Genomic DNA, 19586 nt, shown 5'->3' on the forward strand with positions numbered 1-19586 from the left:
TGAACCGAGACACGCCGTGGGTCACGATCTGAGTTGAACCGAGACACGCCGTGGGTCACGATCTGAGATGAACCGAGACACGCCGTGGGTCACGCTCTGAGATGAACCGAGACACGCCGTGGGTCACGATCTGAGATGAACCGAGACACGCCGTGGGTCACGATCTGAGATGAACCGAGACACGCCGTGGGTCACGATCTGAGATGAACCGAGACACGCTGTGGGTTACGATCTGAGTTGAACTGGAGGGTGATGGGACCTGGAGCTCAGGGAGGGAACAGAGGGTTCCCGAAGAAAAAACAAAATCTCAGGGGCTGACTCTGCAGTACGGCCTGAGTGTGGTGGGACAGGGGTTGGCTGTCCCGTTCCTGGGTGTCCTCCAGCTCTTCCCCATCCCTGAGAGACCAATGGAAAAAGGAGACTCATGACAGGTCACCCAATTCACCCACCAAGAGCTGGGTGGCAAAGACGGAGGGGCCCCGGGACTGCGGCGGGACCCCCGTAGGCTGTCCCATGACAGCCAAGACCCAATGAAGACACGACATCACTAGGCTACCATCCTCTCTGCCCAGGAAAGGGCAGGGGCTCCCTGCCACCGTGTGGTAGATGGGTCCACAGAAAGTCTGCTCTTCACCCCTAATGCCCAGCCCTGCCTCCTTCCACCTGAAACCACAGAGCATGGAGCCCTAGAAGCTTCGGAGCTGAGGACTTCCGTGGGGCAGCTCTCTCAGATCAAGGACTGGAAGACAACACCACAGTCTTGATCTCTTGACCTTGTGATCTGCCCGCCTCGGCCTCCCAAAGTGCTGGGATTACAGGTGTGAGCCACCGCGCCCCACCATATTTAGGTATATTTTTGTCAAGAACTTGACGCAAATCCAAAGCCTCTCCAGGCCTCAGACCCTGTTCTGTGAAATGCGCAGTCATGTGTGTTGTACCAACTGTATACCCTTGTAAAGGCCAAAGGGGTGACCCATGAGCTGGCGCCATATGAGGGCTGCTTAGTAGTAGCAGGTGACCCAGTAGGTGACGGGTGGGGGAGCAGGCAGGGGGAGTGTGTCACAGGAGTGAGGGTGACTTGGCTCCAAACTCCAGCCTGGTTCTCACTCTGTCACTCACTAGGACGTGACATTGGAGAAGCCACTGCTGTGTGTCTCAGTGTCCTCAGACGTACAGCAGTGGTCATAATTCCGGCCCTCATAGGCAGTTAATGCCTGGGGAATGAAATGAGAGCCTCGGGCCCCACCAGTTCAGTCCGGGTCCTTGGGAGTCACGGGAAAAGCCAGGCCCAGCAGCCTTTCCAGCGAGTTCCAGAGGCTTCCCCTGAGGTCTTCCGCTCCTCCCCAGCACCAAGGCGTAGCAGCACCTCATTAACTGGTGATTTAATGCTTCGAATGGGCTTTGTGCTCCTCGGTGACCTCCCCCTCACCCCAGCCCCCTGCTCCCTAATCTGTCAGCAAATCTGCTTTTTGTCTGAAAGAGGAAAAACAAGTTTCCCACCAAAGTGCTTGTGGGCAGCTTGTAATGTATCTGAAGTCCGTCCAGGGGTCGATGGACCGAGGGTGAGAGGCGCTCAGAGCCACACATGCTTTACATAGTTCTGCCTCCCTCTGTGGTTTGGAAAGCTGGGACTTTCACACAGCCATCCCCTCCTGTCCTCAGCCCTGGGTCCCCCTGCCCTGCCGGTCCCCTGCACACTGTTTATCAGGCCCAGTCTGACCACAGGAAAAACATTCCCTTTGAATCTCCCCAGTCACTCCATACCCACCTCCCCTCCCCCCCTCTACCCCCCACTCCTACCCCCACCCCCGCCAAGAAGTTCCTCCCACTGGCCAAGGGCTGGTCCAAGAAGTCTCTTTTGGCCTCTTCCCCTTCCTGGGCCTCCCTCCCCGCCTTCCTGGCTGGAGGCTTCCAGGTTCACCTCTTTACCCCACTGGGTGCCTTCAGAGCACGGCTGTCCTGCCTGTGATCCCCCCCAGGAAGCCACAACAGATCTTCAGTCAAAGGCTGTGGGATGAGCTTGAGCCCACCCAGGGATGCAGAAAAAAAAAAAAAAAAGACAAACCAAAAGCTTGTCAAATGAGACGATTGTAAAGATTTAGCTCCGGAGTGTCAGTTTGGGAGGATGACCGCGCTCTGGAGACAGGCAGATGGTGCTGGCGGCCACGCAACTGTGTGTGTGTGCACTCAGTGCCCCTTAAATGGTTAGGATGATACATTTCATGTGTGTTTTGCCACAATCAAAAACAATGAGCTTCTTGTTGCTGAGGTGCTCAGGGCTATGGGAGGCAGTGTGGGAACAATGCCTCCCTGGATCCCCGGGCGCCCTGTGGGTCTCCTGTGAGACCATGCCCCACCCCCCCACCTGAAGAAGCTGTCACCTGCTTATTGACGAGTGAGTCCTACCAGCTCGGCAGGGCTCTTGGCTGTGGCTGCTGGGGAGGCTGAGCTGCAGGAGGAGGAGGTCCCTGTCCTTCAGCAGGGCCCCCTGGCGCATCCCCATGGGTGCCTGGGACTAACCCTGCCTTCAGGTCCCTTCTGGACCCTGAAGCCTTGGTAGCCCCTGTCTGGGGACAGCAGGAAGGAGTGACTTGTGCAGCCTGCCCTGAACAGCGAGCATTTGTGTCAGCAGGCTCCTGGCTTCCTTGCCTGTGGCCAGCCCACTTTGGAATCGTGATTTAAAAGGATCCTATGGAGCCCAGCTGGTGCCCACTCTGTGCACAGAGGAGTGGCAGCCCTGGAGTCAGCCTGTGGGTCTGCAGCCCCTTGCTGGGGCTGGGCGGCAGGCTGGGCAGGTCAGTGCTGGTAACCTTAGTCCTGGTCCACGCCTGCCCTGGGACCCCCAGGACTGGCCTCCCTGGGTAGGGGCAGGGGCAGGGGCAAGGGCAGGAGCAGGGGCAAAGGGTAGAGCTGGGCTGAGGGCAAGCATTCTCAGCCTGAAGAGGGCTCAGCGATGTGCAGGATTGCTCTGGCTGGGGGGCTGAGCAGGTTATCAGGACCCTCTCCACGCACCCTGCCCGGCCCCCAACACCAGGGCAGGAGGTCTCACCAGTTGGGGTGGATGGTTCTGTGGGCTGAGGTGGTCGTGCCCTGGGTTCCATTCCCGTAGAGGTAGAGTGGTCAGTTCTAGGTGCCAGGCACAGGGAGCAGGGCAGCGTGTCCCCTGCACAGGGTGCCCAGCCTCACCCTGGACCCTCGCGGTCCTGAACCGCACAGACATGCGGGCAGTAGGAATGGGCGCTCCCACCCAGGGCTGCTGGGTGGAAGTCCCTTCATGGGGCTGGTGATAGCAGAGGTGGCGTCATCTCCATACACACAGGGGACGCTCAAGTGCTGCTTTACCCTTGGGGGCACTGGGCCCAAGCCCAGGGGAGGAGCCTGTTGTGATAAAAAGGCAGATAAAAAAGTATGGGAAGAAATCTTTGGGGCAGAGGGGACTTAGAAAAAGGTTGAAGAAAGCGAGGTGTCCATAATAATCCCCAGCACAAGTCCTAGTCCTCCCTGCTACAGAGAAACTCCTAATTGGGTCAAAGCAAGCAGGGAAACAGGATCGGGTCCATCATTCTCGGAGTCTCGAAGATGAAAGGAAGCGAGTTTTCCAGAAGCCCAGCAATTCCTGGGACTGAGGCCAGAGAGGCACTTCTTCCGTGGGTCCCCTGGCCCCGTGCCCATGACTCACAAGCTGTACCCTCCAGGTTAGCCGCGTAAACCTGTTAGGGAAATTAACAGGTTTCCTAGGATTTTCGCTAACAGCATCCCATAGGATATGTGGACCGCGCTGTGCCAAAGTAAACTTTTTGTAGGGGAGGAGATTTTAACAGTCCTGGCGTTTGTATGAATATGTTCCTACTTTTAAGTGAACCTCATTGGGTTATGAAATTGGACCTGGCACATTGGTTATCAGTAGATACCAATACATTTTATTGTGCAATTACTATGACCCAAATGATGTGCTAACCCCTTTTTTACATATAACGATGTGGGTATATTATTTTCTCTCTTTTACAGTTGAAGAAATTGACCTAAAAGGATGATTGTAACTTGCCCAAATGTGTGCCATAAATGTCCAAAGAGTCCAAGTGCCCCGGGCCGTCTGACCGGAGCCCACACCTGACCCCTCTGCACTCACCCCCTGTGGCAACGGCTTCCCAATCTTTTTGACTGAGGCTCACATGTGGGTCATTAGATATCAAAGTAACACAGCTGTGTCACTGACAGTCCCGACCCTCACTATTTAGTTGCGCATCAGTATTTTCTATTTTATTTTACTTTAAAACAATGCTGGTCAGAGACCCACTCAGTTGATTTCACAACCTCCTCCTAGGTCACAATTCTCTGGTTTGAAAAACACTACACTGCCTCATAGTGTAAACAAACAAAGATTTAAGGAGCCACGGCCTACGCTGTGGATTAGCTCTTCCAATCCCAGTTCCTTCCTCCCCCCTTGCCTGCCTTCACTAAAACATCCGGAAAAGCCAGATGCTCTTTTCTCTGCCTTCCGGCCATGGGACACAGCTCTGGTCAATGAGATGAAAGCTGACAGCTGTCAGAAGGACTTAAAACGCTTTGGCTGGCCGGGCGCAGGGGCTCACGCCTGTAATCCCAGGACTTGGGGAGGCTGAGGCGGACGGATCACCTGAGGTTAGAAGTTCGAGACCAGCCTGACCAACATGGAGAAACCTGGTCTCTACCAAAAATACAAATTAGCCGGGCATGGTGGCGCACGCCTGTAATCCCAGCTACTCGGGAGGTTGAGGTAGGAGAATTGCTTGAACCTGGGAGGCAGAGGTTGCGGTGAGCTGAGATTGTACCATTGCACTCCAGCCTGGGTAACAAGAGCGAAACCACTTCTCAAAAAAAAAAAAAAGAAAAAAAGAAAAAAAGAAAAAGCTTTGGCTTTCTGGATAAAGCTCCTTTCCCCTGGCTTCCTTCCTTGAATAAAGATGTGATGCCAGGAACTCAGGCAGCCTTCTTGTAATCATGGGATAAAAGCAAAGAGAATCAGGGAAATGCTGGCTCCAAGCTCATTGAGCTGCTAAATCAGCATCACCAGCCACCCTTCTTGTTATGTAAGAGAAATGAACTTCTGTTTCACCGAGCTTAGGTTTTCTATTCTCTGCAGCTGAAAACATTTCTAACTGATAATAACCCAAAAAAACCCCAAAACCTCAAACACATAGTTCCTCCTGTATGTTAAGCCCTGTGCTTCACTGTCTGGTGACCAATGCAGACACTTGCACTTGGAAATACTAAAATAGATTTTTAAAGAACAATCTATTAACTAGTTCATCTATTTAAGGCCATAGTTTGTTTTTTCCCAGTCTGTCCAAATTAGTAATGTACAAGGGAGCAGGCAAGACAGAGTTTCTGTAACTCTTTTTTTTGAGACAGAATCTTGCTCTGTTGCCCAGGCTGGAGTGCAGTGGCACGATCTCAGCTCACTGCAATCTCCACCTCTCAGGTTCAAGAGATTCTCCTGCCTCAGCCTCCCAAGTAGCTGGAATTACAGGCACCTGCCACCATGCTCGGCTAATTTTTGTATTTTTAGTGGAGATGGGGTTTCACCAGGTTGGCCAGGCTGGTCTCAAACTCCTGACCCCAAGTGATCAGCCTGCCTCCGCTTTCCCGAAGTGCTAGGATTACAGGCATGAGCCACCATGCCCAGCCTATTTGTTTCTACCATGGGGCAAACCCAAATTCTTTGGAAGAGAGTGTTGTGAGCTGTGGCGATGGAAAACAGCTGCACGGGAATGCCACACTCACTGTGGGGCCTGTAGGAAGAAACGTGTGAAAGGTTCCCAGAAGAGAAGGCAACATGATTCCCGCCGGAATCTGCAGGGCTGTGGTGGTTTCGATTAGAGAGCGAAGGGGCGGTACCTGGCTGCTGGAGTGACAAGCCTCTGTGTTAATTTCCAAGTCTTCAGTCGTCCCTGTCTTCAGTTATGTTTGATGCTCTCCTGTCAGGTGAGTAGGGCAGGTCTTGTTGTTCCTGGTTAATGGAAAAGGAATGGAGGCCCTAAGAGGTGGAGGGCTTTGCCTTTGTTCACATACTAGGTCTCTGTGGAGCAGTGCAGTCCTCTTCCCAGAGCTCATGCTGGCCTTGTTACCCCGAATCCCTGCCTTTGTTCTGACGTGCCTCACCTTCAATGCCCTGCCACTTGTGGGCTGGGCCAATCATACGCACTCCTGGAAATCTGAATCTTAGAGACGCAAAGGAACCCAAGGTGGTTGGAGGCTGGAGCCAAGTCTGTTTCTGTTACCTGCATACCAAAAACCCTAACTGACAGAAAATTCTACAGGGCAGAAGGTTGAAGGCCACAGGCAAGCAGAAAAATGGTAGGTTATTTGGAATTGGTTATTGGGATCTAGATGGGCAGAGAGTAAACTCCCATTTACATTCTTGTGTGAACGGTATTATGGGTTGACACCATAATGTATATATCGAAGTACTAACCCCCAGCACCTCAGAATGGGACTGTCTTGCAATGCACTTAGTTCAGTTAGGAGGAGGTCTTAGTCTGCTCAAACTATCCTTACAAAATGCCAGAGACTGGATGGCTTAAAGACAGAAATGCATTTCCTCACAGCGCTGAAGACCGGGAAGTCCAAGATCAGGGTGCTGGCCAGCCTGGTTCCTAGTGAGGGGCCCCCTTCCTAACTTGCAGGTACTTGCTCACTGTGTCCTCGCATGGCAGAAAGAGCACAAGATCTCTCTCTGCTTCTTCTTATGAGATTAGGTCTCCACCCTTATGATCTCATTTAAGTTTAATTAGCTGCAAAAAGCCCTGTGTTCAAATACAGTCATGTTGGGGTTTGAGCTTGGACACATCAATTTTGGGGGTGCACAATCCAGTCCACAGCAAGATCCTACTAGAATAGGGGGTCCCTAATCCATCATGACTGGTGTCCTCATAGAAAGGGGAAATTTAGACACAGACACACATGCAGGGAGACCACCATGTGAAGATAAAGGCAGAGACCCAGGTGATGCCTTTGTGAGCCAGGAACCCCAAAGACGGACAGCAAACTGCCGGAAGCTGGGAGAGAGGCCTGGAACAGATTCCTTGCAGCCTCGGAGGGACCCAACCCTGCTGACACCTTCATTCATCTCAGACGTCCAGCAGCAGAACTGTAAGACAGCACAATTCTGCTGTTGGAGCCATTCAATCTGTGGTGTTTTGTTACGTCACCCCTGAGAAATTAATACAGATAGGGAGAGCTGCCCATGGTACAGACGGGCCACACGCCTCATCAGGTCACCCCTGGGGCCAGCTGGAACCAGGTGTGCACTGAGGCAGGGTTTTGAGGGTGGTACAGTTGCTGTTGTGACATAATTTTAAAAGGATGCATAACACAGATGCCATGTAGATAGCTGCCTCTAACGGCACTGGATATTTGGATGCACATCGAGATTAAATCCTGCAAAGCTCAACTCAAGGTGTAGAGCAGAACTCAAGGCCTTCCTGTGGCCAGGCTAAAATCTCATTAGAAGTAGAGTTTGGAGCCTGATCCTGTAGGCTGCTAAATGAAAACAGTTGTCTGCACGAACTTCCCATAGATTTGACGTGAAAATTAAAGCACTAACACAAAAGGAATGAGACACCAGCCATTGGAATGGGGATATTTGGGAGTATTTGGAAAACTAGAACCTCTGGATACCCTGAGTCCTTTGACACCCTCCCCCGCCCCAGTATGTTCCTCTTACCTGAGCGATGCTCCTCTATGGAAGGAGACAATTAAGAGTTCCCACACGGCTCACTGTGTAGTGTTGCTTGCCCCATAATGGAAGTTTGGCTTGTGTGGCTCAGACTAGAGGGAGAAGTGCAGAGAGACCCAGAGAAACTGCTGGAAGTCACTCATCCACATTGCCAGAAGTCTGGAGAATGTTTGCGGAATGGATTTTGAGGGTTCTTGGCCAAAGAAGGAGGAACTGGATTCTGGCTTGCACCAAGGGTATTGCTCCAGCAATTCTGCATTCCGTGCACTGGTTTTGGGGGCTGCTGTCTGTGTCCTAACAACCTGCGGATGCAAAGTCGTTGGTGTTGAAATGACGCAGAAAGGCTAGGAACCCTTGGCACAAGAGAGAGACCAGTTCTGAGCTGTGGGAGACAAGAATGCTGAAATGAATCCATTTGTGTATTTCCATCCCACCTACCCCTCAGGACAGATCTTGGGATGGAGCCAGGTGACTCCACCTTCAGCCTTGCCACAAGGAGTAAACTGGCATGGAATGTTAATGGGAGGGACAGTGGTGGAAGGGGGATCCCCTATCTCTGAGGGGTGAGAGGAATGCTGGGAGCTGGGGGTCTTCACTCTGGAAGGGTAGAAATGGAGCCTGGATCTCAGGGAGTCGTCTCACCTTCCAAATTCTCAGGCCATGAGTGATTGATAGGGATCCCCCAAATTAAGTCGGTAATCAATACACTCCTGTCCCCCTTTATCTGTAGACTCAGGAAGATTGCAAGAGGCCCAACTAGAGCCAGCATGCTAGAGAATCATGGCTTGTTATGAAATTCCCGGACCCAGCTCAGTTCACAGACCTGGCACCCTTTGAATGGGAAGGCCAGGCACCCTTGAAGAGGGCACCTGCTATAATATCACACATGCATTGTGCAATCTTGGCTCGCCAAAACCTCTGCCTCCTGGGTTCAAGTGATTCTCCTGCCTTGAACCCGGCAGTGTGCGGTGGGGATTACAGGTGCACGCCTCCATGCCTGGCTAATTTTTGTATTTTTAGTAGAGATGGGGTTTCACTATGTCAGCCAGGCTGGTCTTGAACCCCTGACCTGTGATCTGCCTGCCTCGGTCTCCCAAATGCTGGGATTACAGGCATGAGCCACTGTGCCTGGCCTTTCTGTGACTTATTAACCTTAAAAAATCTGACCCTTGGCCGGGCGCGGTGGCTCACGCCTGTAATCCCAGCACTCTGGGAGGCCGAGTCGGGTGGATCACGAGGTCAAGAGATCGAGACCATCCTGGTCAACACGGTGAAACCCCGTCTCTACTAAAAAAAAAAAATACAAAACATTAGCTGGGCATGGTGGCGCGTGCCTGTAATCCCAGCTACTCAGGAGGCTGAGGCAGGAGAATTGCCTGAACCCAGGAGACGGAGGTTGCGGTGAGCCGAGATCGCGCCGTTGCACTCCAGCCTGGGTAACAAGAGCGAAACTCCGTCCCAAAAAAAAAAAAAAAATCTGACCCTTGAGCCAGGTGCCGCGCTCGTGCCTGTAGTCCCAGCTACTAGAAAAGCTGTGGTAGGAAAATTGTTTGAGCCCAAGAGTCCGAGCCTACAATGAGCTATGATCACACCACCGCACTCCCGCGAGGGTGACAGAGCGAGACCCATCTCTTAAGAAAGAAAAGGTAGGGTATTTAAATCCTTGCCCCTTGGAATTAAACTTGGTGCAAAAGCATGCTGGGAAAAAGCAGGCTGGAGCCAAGTCCACCTGCAGCCACATCGTGGAGACAATTCCACAAGGCCCGGCTGCCGAGCTCCCTGGCATCTCCCTAGTGCTTATCCTTCAAATCTGGATCTTCATCTCTACCTTCACTTGCTCTCTTTTCAGTAAATCCATTTTTCTTGCTTAAACTCACTAAACTCATTTCTTTCACTGCAACTACAGGACCTGGATGGTTCCTACTTTCTCCCTCTTTCTGCTCCCAGCAACATAAAAGCAGGTATGGAGTGGGTGGCCGCACCGGCCCTGGCTCCCACTAGGAGAGATACTGAACTCACACGAAATACCCTTTGTACCCTTTGCAGGATTAGCAACCCCAGCACTCCTTAAGCTGACCTCCAGAATCCACACAAAGAATAAGCAAAGGCATTATTTTGTGGGTGGCTAGAAATCCTATGGAGTCAGTGAAAACAGGCATTCCTGCATGGGGCTCCCTCCTTGTCCCTCCCAGCACACATGCACTCTAACCAGGGTGCCTCACTGTGGCAGATGAAAACAAAAGCCCCTTTCAAGATATGTGGTGCCTGCGTGCAGAAGGTCTGAGATCTCTGTCTGGGCCTGGAGAACTGTACCAGGTGCCAAGAGCCGGGCTGTGGCTTGCTTGTCTTGGTCCTCAGAAATGCACTGAGAATGGAGGAAGTGGCTGAGGAAGGATCTTCCAACTCCTTCTTTGGATTTTCTCCTTAGCATCTGGTACCTCCCAGGCCTGAGGCTAGAAGGATTTGTGATATTTTTCCCATTCTGTGGGCCAGTTTTTCACTTAAGGGTGTACTTTGACGTACAAGAACTTTTCGTTTTGATGAAGTATTATTTTTTCTTTGTTTGCTTATTCTCTAGGTGTCATGTCTAAGAAATTACTGACTAATTCAAGATGAAGAAAACTGACAGCTGTGTTTTCTTATGAAAGTGTTAGAGCTTTAGCTCTTACATTGAGGTCTTTGATTACTTTTTAGTTAATTTTTCTATATGGTTTGAGGTAGAGGCCCAAATGTATTCTGCATATGGCTATCCAGTGGTCCCAGCAACGTTTTTTTTAAATAAAGATGACTGTTTCCCCTGTTCAATGGTCTGTACATGTCTGGGCTCTTAATTTATCCTATTAATCTATATGTCTATCCTTAGGCCATACATTGACAGATTTTTGGATGTTAAACCAACCTTGAATTCCTGGGAGAAACCTTACTTGATTATCATGTTTGTTTTTATACATTGTTGAATTCAATTGCTAACATTTTTAAAAGAATTTTTGCATCTATGCTTATGATAATATTGGTGTATAATTTTCTTATTTTTTATTTTTTGAGACAGGGTTTTGTTCTGTCATCCAAGTTGGAGTGCAGTGGTGTGATGACAGCTCACTGCAGCCTCCACTCCCAGGCTCAAGTGATCCTTCCACCCACCTCAGCTTCCCCAGCAGCTAAAACTAAAGGCACATGCCCAGCTGATTTTTTTAAATGTTAGTACAGTTGAGGTCTTGCAGTGGTGCTCAAGTTGGTCTCAAACTCCTGGACTCAAGTGATCTTCCTGCCTTGGCCTCCCAAAGTGGTGAGATTATAGGCATGAGCCACGGTGTCCAGCCTGTAATTTTCTTTTCATACAATGTCTCTGATTTTGGTATCAGGGTAATACCAGCCTCATGCAATGAATTGAGAAGTATTCCTACCTCTTCAGTTTTCTGGCAAATTTTGTGGAAAATTGTTATTATTTCTTCCTTAAGTGTTTGATGCAACTCCCCAGTGAAGCCATCTAGGTCTTGAATTTTCTTTGTGGAACATTTTTATCCACATATTCAATTTTAACAATAAATAAAAATAGAGCTATTCTGATTACATATTTTTCTTGCCACAGCTTTGGTAGTTTGTGCATTTCACGTTTTTGTGAGGGGTACAGTGAGTTTCTTGGAACTATGGATTTATAATATTCATCAAATTAAGAAATTTTTCAGCCATTATTTCATCAAATATTTTTTCTATTCCCTTCTTTTTCTCCTCTTCTACCAGGACTCCAATTACATATAGTTAAGGTCCTTGTCCTACACATCACTGATATTCTTTTCATTTTTAAGTTCCTTTTTCTTTCTGTTGCACATTTTGGATCGTTTCTCCTGCTATGTCTTCAAGTTTTTTAATGTCTTCTTCTGCATTGTCTAATCTGCTGTTAACCCCACCCAGCGCTGTTGCTTAACTCCAGATACTGCTTTCATCTCTAGAGTTCAAGTTTGAGCTTTTTGATATCTTCTGTGTTTCTACATAACCTTTTGAATATATGAAGTACAGTACAATAACTGTCTTTTAAAAAATGATTTTCAACTTTTATTTTGGGTTCAGGGGTACATTTGCGGGTTTGTTACAAAGGTAAACTCGTGTCATAGGGGCTTGTTGTACAGATTATTTCATCAACCAAGTACTAAATCTAGTACCCAACAGTTATTTTTTCCTGATCCTCTCTCTCCTCCCACCTTCAAGTAGCCCCCCAGTGTCTGTTATTCCCCTGTTTGTGTCCATATTTTTTTTTTTTTTTTTGAGATGGAGTCTCATTCTGTCACCCAGGCTGGAGTACAGTGGCATGATTTCAGCTCACTGCAGTCTCCGCCTCCCAGGTCCAAGCGATTCTCGTGCCTCAGCCTTCCGAATAGCTGGGATGACAGGTACATGCCACCACACCCGGCTAATTTTTGTATTTTTAGTAGAGATAGGGTTTCACTATGTTGGCCAGGCTAGTCTTGAACTCCTGACCTCAAGTGATCCACCCGCCTCAGCCTCCCAAAGTGCTGGGATTACAGGCATGAGCCACCGTGCTCAGCCCCATGTGTTCTCATCCACAGTAACTGTCTTCACGCCTCTGCTGCACTGTTCTCCACTCTGCGCAGATGCTGAGTTGCCGCTGACCCTAGCCCACCTGGAGTCATTTCCTCCCATGCGCACACTCACAGCAGCTGATGTGGACAGGCAACCTGAGTAGCTCTCCAGGGCTCTGGTCCTCTGTCCTGCTCACTCTGGTCCCTTAGTTCTCTAAAGACACTCAGCTGTTTCCTCAACCCAGGAAGTCCACTGGGCTCTGTCTGGGATCCCCGTTCCTGCTCTGTGGTCTGGAAATTCTCTTAAGGCAGGAAATGCCGGGCGCAGTGGCTCACGCCTATAATCCCAGCACTTTGGGAGGCCGAGGCGGGTGGATCACGAGGTCAAGAGATCGAGACCATCCTGGTCAACATGGTGAAACCCCGTCTCTACTAAAAATACAAAAAATTAGCTGGGCATGATGGTGCGTGCCTGTAATCCCAGCTACTGGGGAGGCTGAGGCCGGAGAATTGCTTGAACCCAGGAGGCGGAGGTTGCGGTGAGCCGAGATTGTGCCATTGCACTCCAGTCTGGGCAACAACAGCGAAACTCTGTCTCAAAAAAAAAAAAAAAAAAAGGCAGGAAACTGGGCCAGTCATTGGCTTGCCTCATTTTTCCCAACTCGTGAGGATTACCGCCCTTCACTGCCTGGTGTCTAGTGTCTTGAACACAATTGCTTCATATATTTTGTGTTTGTTTTAGGTTGTTCAGAGAGGAGGCAGGAGGGTAAACGGGTCCTTTTTACTCCCTCTTGGCCAAGGCAAAAGTCAAAGTGAGTGAACTTTGAAAGCTGTTTCAAAACTACATTCCCTCTGTCTCATTAGCCTCTGACGTTTCTCTGAAGTTGCCAGGAAGAGGCTGTAGGGGAGATAAAGTGAAAATTGGGGGGGGATGGAATATTTACCGGCTGGACTTTTTTCTCCAGAACAGCCCTGTCCGTATAACATAGCCCTGGTCCGAGACCCAGGAAGGGCCCGGACATTCCAGTCCCAGGCGTTGGGGGACCACAGAGAACCTCCATGGGCGTGCAACTCCAGACCTCCCTCTGTGCCCAGGGCCAGGCTCCAAGCAGCAACTCTCTCACTCAGCTGGGCCTGACTCCGGACTCCAGGGCTAGAGGCGTGACCAACAGGGACCGGGACAGAGACTTCCTAGCACGAGAAGGCAATCTGGTTTCTCAGCGCTGCCTCCTTTTTAATGTGGAACCTGACTGGAACAGACACTGACCCCTTGGAGCCAGATGGAGAGAATGCTGCTTGGAGTGTGAGTGAGTGTGAGGTGCGGGGGAGATCTGTGCCCTTGAGCACGTGGCCTGGCTGGGGGACACCAGGGCTCTCTGGACACCTAGCGCTGGTCCCATCCTTCTCCGGACTCCGGATGATCTGGACACATGTATACACAGGGTTGTAAGGGTATATGGCCACATGTTTTTCTCCAAGCATTAATACTTTTAATTCTCTGATAGTTGTTCTCCAAACATTAATCACAGTAGTAATAATATAGGGACTTCATAGAGCTTTCTTTCTTTTTTTAATGGCACAAAATAAATTTTATGTGTGTATGTGGTAATACACACATAACATAAAATTTACCATCATAACAATTTTATTTTATTTTTTGAGACACAGTTTCGCTCTTGTTGTCCAGGCAATGGTGTGATCTCGGCTCACCGCAACCTCCACCTCCCAGGTTCCAGCGATTCTCTTGCCTCAGCCTCCCGAGTAGCTGGGATTACAGGCATGCACCACCATGCCTGGCTAATTTTGTATTTTTAGTAAGGACAGGGTTTCTCCATGTTGGTCAGATTGGTCTCGAATTCCTGACCTCAGGTGATCTGCCCGCCTTGGCCTCCCAAAGTGTTGGGATTGCAGGCGTGAGCCACTGCGCGCAGCCCATAACCATTTTAAACAGTGCAATCCAGTAGCATAAAGGACATTGACAATGTTATGCAACCATCATCGCTGTCTGGTTCTAGAACATTTCATCACCACAAACTGAAACCCAGTACCCAGTAAGCAGCCACTGTCCATTCCCCTCCTCCAAGCTCCAGGCAGCCACCGATCCGCTCCCCTCTGTAGGGACTGGCCTGTCCTGGAGATTTTGCATCAGTGGAGTCACACATTGGTCCTTTTGTATCTGGCTTCTCTCACAGCGTGTTTTCTAGGTTCACCCATGTGTAGCATGCATCAGTGCTTCCTTTTGGAGCTGAACACTATTCCACTGTGTGAACACAGTGCGTTGTGTTGATCTGTTCATCTGGACACTTCGGCTGCTTCCACCTTTTGCCTATTGTGGATGGAGCTGCTATAAACAGTAAGTCCAGATTTCTGTTTGAACACCTGTTTTCCACGCTCTGGGGTGTGCACCTAGGAGTAGAATTCCTAGATCATATGGTCACTCTGTGTTTAACCTTACTGAGGAACCTCCACAGTCTTTTCCAAAGTGGAGGCATTATGTTACATTCCCACCAACATGCATGAGCGGTCCAGTTTCTCCACATCCTCACCAGCACTTGTGATTCTCCATTTTAAAAATGATGGCCCAGACTACTGGATATGAAGTGATAGCTCACTCTATGTATGGCTTTTTAAAAACAGCTTTATCGAGCTATAGTTCACATACTGTACAAGTGATCATGTAAAGTGTACAATGCAATGGTTTTTAGTCTATCCACAGAGACATGCAACCAGAACCGCAGTTCATTTTAGAACATTTTCATCACCCAAAAGGGACCATGTATACTATCCCCATCACGCCTCCGCTCCCCAGACCTCTTCCCCAAGCCCCAAGCAACCACTAACCAATTGTCTCTGTAGACTCCCTTGTTCTGGATAGCTCATATCAATGGAATCATGTAATATGTGGCCTTTGATTCCTGATCTCTTTCACTTCATCTGTTTTCAAGGTCCCTGCATGCTGTACCATTTGTCAGCAACTTATTCTTTGTTATGGCTGAACAATATTCCATTCTATGCATACGCCACATTTAGTTCACCCACGCGTGGGCTGATGAACCGTGGGGCTGTTTCTACCCCGTGTCTATTAGGAATAATGCCCATTTCTCCTGGGTATATATGGAAATGCTGGCTCACATGATAACTCTGTGTTTAATCGTTTGAGGGACTGCCAGACCGTCATACATAGCAGTTGCACCATCTTACATTCCAGCCAGCAGTGTATGAGGGTTGATTTTTCCACATCCTCACCCACACTTACTTTTCCCATCCTATGATTACCCATCCTAGTGGGTGTTAAGTGGCATCTCACTGTGCCTTTTGATTTGTATTTCCTTTATGACTAATGACAATGAGTATCTTTTTTTTTTTTGAGACAGAGTTTCACTCTTGTTGCCCAGGATTACAGGTGCCCACCAGCACACCCAGCTAATTTTGTATTTTTAGTAGAGATGGGGTTTTACCATGCTGGCCAGGCTGGTCTTGAACCCTCAACCTCAGGTGATCCATCTGCCTCTTTACAGGTGTGAGCCACCACCCCTGGCCAGAGCCTCTTTTGTATAGTTTTAAAACTTATAGTGTTTATTTTAAGATAGTAGAAATATAGATACAAAGAATAATCTAATGAAACCACATGTACCCACTACCAAGATTTCACATAATCATTGCTCTTTCAGACTCTCAGTGACTAAGGTTTTAGGTGCAGGCGGGTATTTCTGAGACTGGGTTTTGCAGGTTGTCTGCAAGGTTCATCTTTCCTCCCTATTTAAGTCGACACTCCTTCTGCTCCCAGAAGAGGAGACTCTATGCTCTCCTTGTTCTTCGGGGCTCTTTGTTGCATGCTGTCTCCAGTATCACCAGCTTCTCTCTACAAGGTCTTTCTTAGCAATATTTAAAACTGGTCTCTGTCTTTAAAAACGTCACTTCTTCCCTGCTGTGTCCCCTGGCTATTGCCTGCTTTCCTCCAGCCAGCATCTATGTCATTAGTAGCACAGATGGTCCTTGAGTGACTAATGATGTCACGTTCTGATAAACCCTTGCAAGTTGAGAATATCCTATGTTTAAAATACATTAAATGTGCCTAACTTATGGAATATCATCGCTTAGCCCAGCCTTCCCTTAAATGTGCTCAGAGTACTTGCATTAGCCTTACATTTGGGCAGAATCATCTTACACAAAGTGTATTTTATAGGAAAGTGTTGACTATCTCATGTAATTTATTGAATACTGCACTGAAGGTGAGAAATAGTGATTGTATTGGCACTCAAAGTACAATTTCTACTGAATGCTATCACTTCCACACCATCATAAAGTGAAACAGTGCTAAGTTGGGACTATCTGTACAATTTTCCTCAAATATATCTTCAATTATGCAAGCTCACCCCCAGGGTGAAAAACCTTCAGGGCTTCCTGCTTTCTCCCAGATCCGCTGAGCCTGGGGTAGAAGCTTTTTTTCTGGGAACACAGTGCTTGTGAGAGTCTGCAGGTGGCTACAGGACTGGGAAGGCTTCCATCCTGTTGAAAAGTACCAGCACTTAGCACAGTACCTGACACACAGTAAGTACCCAAACTATGAAGATGACGATCACCACAGGCACCCTCACCACCAGCAGTGCAGGTTGTGCCAGAGGGAAAGAACAATTCTGACAAAGCTCTGGCCATGACGTTCCCTGTGGGCACCCCTAAAGAAGCCTCCCTCTGTCACCACCCCCCCACCAACTTGAGAATATCCAGCTTTCCCAGTGCTTCTTACAGAGGCCCCAGAGGGTCACTCTTTCCAGCAGGGTAAATTGCGGCAGTTCGGCAGTTCGTATGGCACAGGGAATGAGCACTCCCTAGCACAAAATACACCCCCCTCACCCTTCACTTGTTATTCACTGCCCCTTTCTTACATTTTTTTTTTTTTTTTTTTTGAGATGGAGTCTTGCTCTGTCACCCAGGCTAGAGTGCAGTAGCACAATCTCAGCTCACTGCAACCTCTGCCTCCCACGTTCAAGCAGTTCTCATGTCTCAGCATCCCGAGTAGCTGGGACTCCAGGTGCCCACCACCATGCCCAGCTAATTTTTGTATTTTTAGTAGAGAAGAGGTTTCAACAAACTGGCAAGGGTGGTCTTGAACTCCTGACCTTGTGATCTACCCTCCTCGGCCTCCAAAGTGCTGGGATTACAGGCATGAGCCACCCCACCCAGCCCCTTTCTTGCTTCTTAAAGCTTAACCATTCCCTCCTGCACCCCACCAGGTCCCCTTCCCACAGTGCCTTCCATTTATAAAGTGATCAGGTCCAGGAGGGCCTGGGCACCATCAAACTCCAGGCCCTCTTGGAGGCTCCGAAAGAGTTAAAGGTGTGAAAGGCGAAGGGAGCCCAAGTTCTGCTGGAGACCCAGCCTCTACAGCTTTGCTGACTCAAGGTAGAGGCGGGGAGACCCCAGTTTCAGGGAAATTAGGTGCTGTTTTCCAGCCTCCCCAGCTGCTTGTACTCCTGTTAGACTTGGGGGCAATTTTCCAGAGTCTGTAACCTACAAGACTGCAAGAGAAAGGGAAGGCAGGCTGGCTGAGGACATCTGCACCATGGCCCCCCAGGGACGGCTCGCTCACCCCCACCAGGGGGCCACTTTGTGCCAAACCAGAGAAGGAAGCTGGGGAGGTGGAGGCGTGGGAGGAGGGCCCAAGAACAAAAGAATCTATCAACTTGGAAAGAGGAAGTAGGTGAGGTCAGCAGTGTATGGACTGCAGGCTCCCAAGCTGATGGCACTGGCACTTTTGAGCCCTCTGCCTGCTGGGAGCTGAGCATGGGGGCTGATGGCTTGTGTTGGTGGCAGAAGAGAGGAACCAGAGGGCATGGGGGCCATCTTGCTCAGGAATCCTGTGTGACCCCCTTATAAACTTTTCTCCTAGTAGTTCTTTCCTCTGAACCAAGACCAGGCAAGCTCGCCCAACCTACGACCTACGACCTGTCCCCAGCTCCCAGACTGCTTTCAACCCTCCTCCCCTTAGCTTCCAAAAGAGTGGATGCCTGGCTCTCCTTGGTCCCTGTGCCCAGAAAGTTTGGGTTTCCTCTGGCACTTCTCCAGATAAACCCTCCCAGCCTCCTCAGTCCTCACCAGACCCCACCACACCCCACCTGTCCTCACCTGGAGGCCACACCGCAGTCTTCACTTCAGGATGTACCATGGCGCCCTGAGGTTCACAGGCGCCAGAGAGGAATCGTCTTCAGCCTGTAGGGGACAAAAGCAGCCACCAGCCTCTCAGCACAAGGGAGGCTCCCGGTCCTCTCCCTCTCACAGGCATCCAAATTCTGAAGCCTCCACCTCCTGAAAACGTCTCTCCTTTCAGCCTCCCTCTCTCCAGCTGGATGACAGGCACCAACCACCCCAAATCCAGTCCTCACGCCCCTCCACTGACCCCCTCCCCAACGCCTGCTAAGGAAGGGCCACGCTCCTGAAGCTGAGGAGCCGGCTGCTTTACAAGTTTTGAGGGAAAAGAACGGATTTCTCTGGTTAGGCCACTCAGGGAATAAATGGCCCAAGGCCCTGGGAGATCCCACGACGGGTGTGGGGGGTGTTTCTTCTGGAGTCTGGATGGAGCAGAGCTGGCAGGCTGGCTCGCCAAATACGCCCCTTCCTTGCCTTACTCCCTAGGCTCCGGAGAGATCCCTGGAGAGTTCTGGAAATCCTGCTACCTTTAGGACCTGAGGGATCCGAGTTGGGGGTCACCTTCCCCGCCCCCAGCGAAGTCGGCGCCGGGAACTGCCCTAATGGAAACCAGCCGCCGGGCGCTCCGGGAGGGCTCGGGCAGACCTTGGGGTCCACCAGAGGCGCGCGCCAGGCCGGGGGAGCCCGCAGCGGCTGGAGGGTGAACCTGACATTGCCGCGCGGCTCCACCAACCCCTCCGCGGCTCGCACCCCACCCCCACCCCGGCTGGAACAAACTAGACCCCGGGGCGTGCGGGTGATTCCCAGGGAGGGCGGACTCGGGGCTTTCCCTGTCGCACCCTCCATAGGGGGACCGCCCCCAATTCCCCGAGAGCTCCTCGGGCAGGGTCCTTAGGGCTCAGAGCATGGGAGGACCTAGCTTGCCCGGTGGAGGCGAACAGCCGAGAGGTCGGTGGAGCTGCGCCCCAAGAGTCCCCGGCGCGCGAGTCTCCCCACCCGGACCCTTTGTCCGCCTCCTCCTCCCCTCCCTCATCCCGGCCTTGGGCTCGGGGGATCCGGGCGGCGGCAGAGGTGGCAGGCAGAGCCCAGAGGCGCAGCTCGGCAGCCAGGAGAGTTGCACTTGGAGCCGCCCCCGGGACCCGCGTAGCGACGGCGGGGCGGGGGAGGCTGCGGGCTCGCGGGGT

At 50.5% G+C, this 19586-nt stretch overlaps 1 protein-coding gene and 1 long non-coding RNA gene across 2 annotated transcripts in view; one reads left to right on the forward strand and one right to left on the reverse strand.

Annotated features, from left to right (window-relative positions):
• Window positions 1-2039, forward strand: part of CRYGN (crystallin gamma N) — a 10762-nt gene extending 8723 nt beyond the window's left edge. The window contains 1 exon segment of the mRNA XM_032245208.1: window positions 676-2039. Within this exon segment, the coding sequence (XP_032101099.1) occupies window positions 676-772 (97 nt within the window). The 3' untranslated portion in view covers window positions 773-2039.
• A 13771-nt stretch (window positions 2040-15810) lies between these two features.
• LOC116527829 lies at window positions 15811-19334 on the reverse strand. Its single transcript, XR_004258757.1, has 2 exons — window positions 18382-19334; window positions 15811-16764 (listed from the first exon to the last, which is right to left on the reverse strand). It is a non-coding gene; the product is annotated as an uncharacterized LOC116527829 (long non-coding RNA).
• Between the last annotated feature and the right edge of the window lie 252 nt (window positions 19335-19586).

Source organism: Sapajus apella, unplaced genomic scaffold (genome assembly GCF_009761245.1).
Source record: "Sapajus apella isolate SASKATOON/1434 unplaced genomic scaffold, GSC_monkey_1.0 scaffold56, whole genome shotgun sequence".
In the NCBI taxonomy this organism is placed as follows: domain Eukaryota; kingdom Metazoa; phylum Chordata; class Mammalia; order Primates; family Cebidae; genus Sapajus; species Sapajus apella.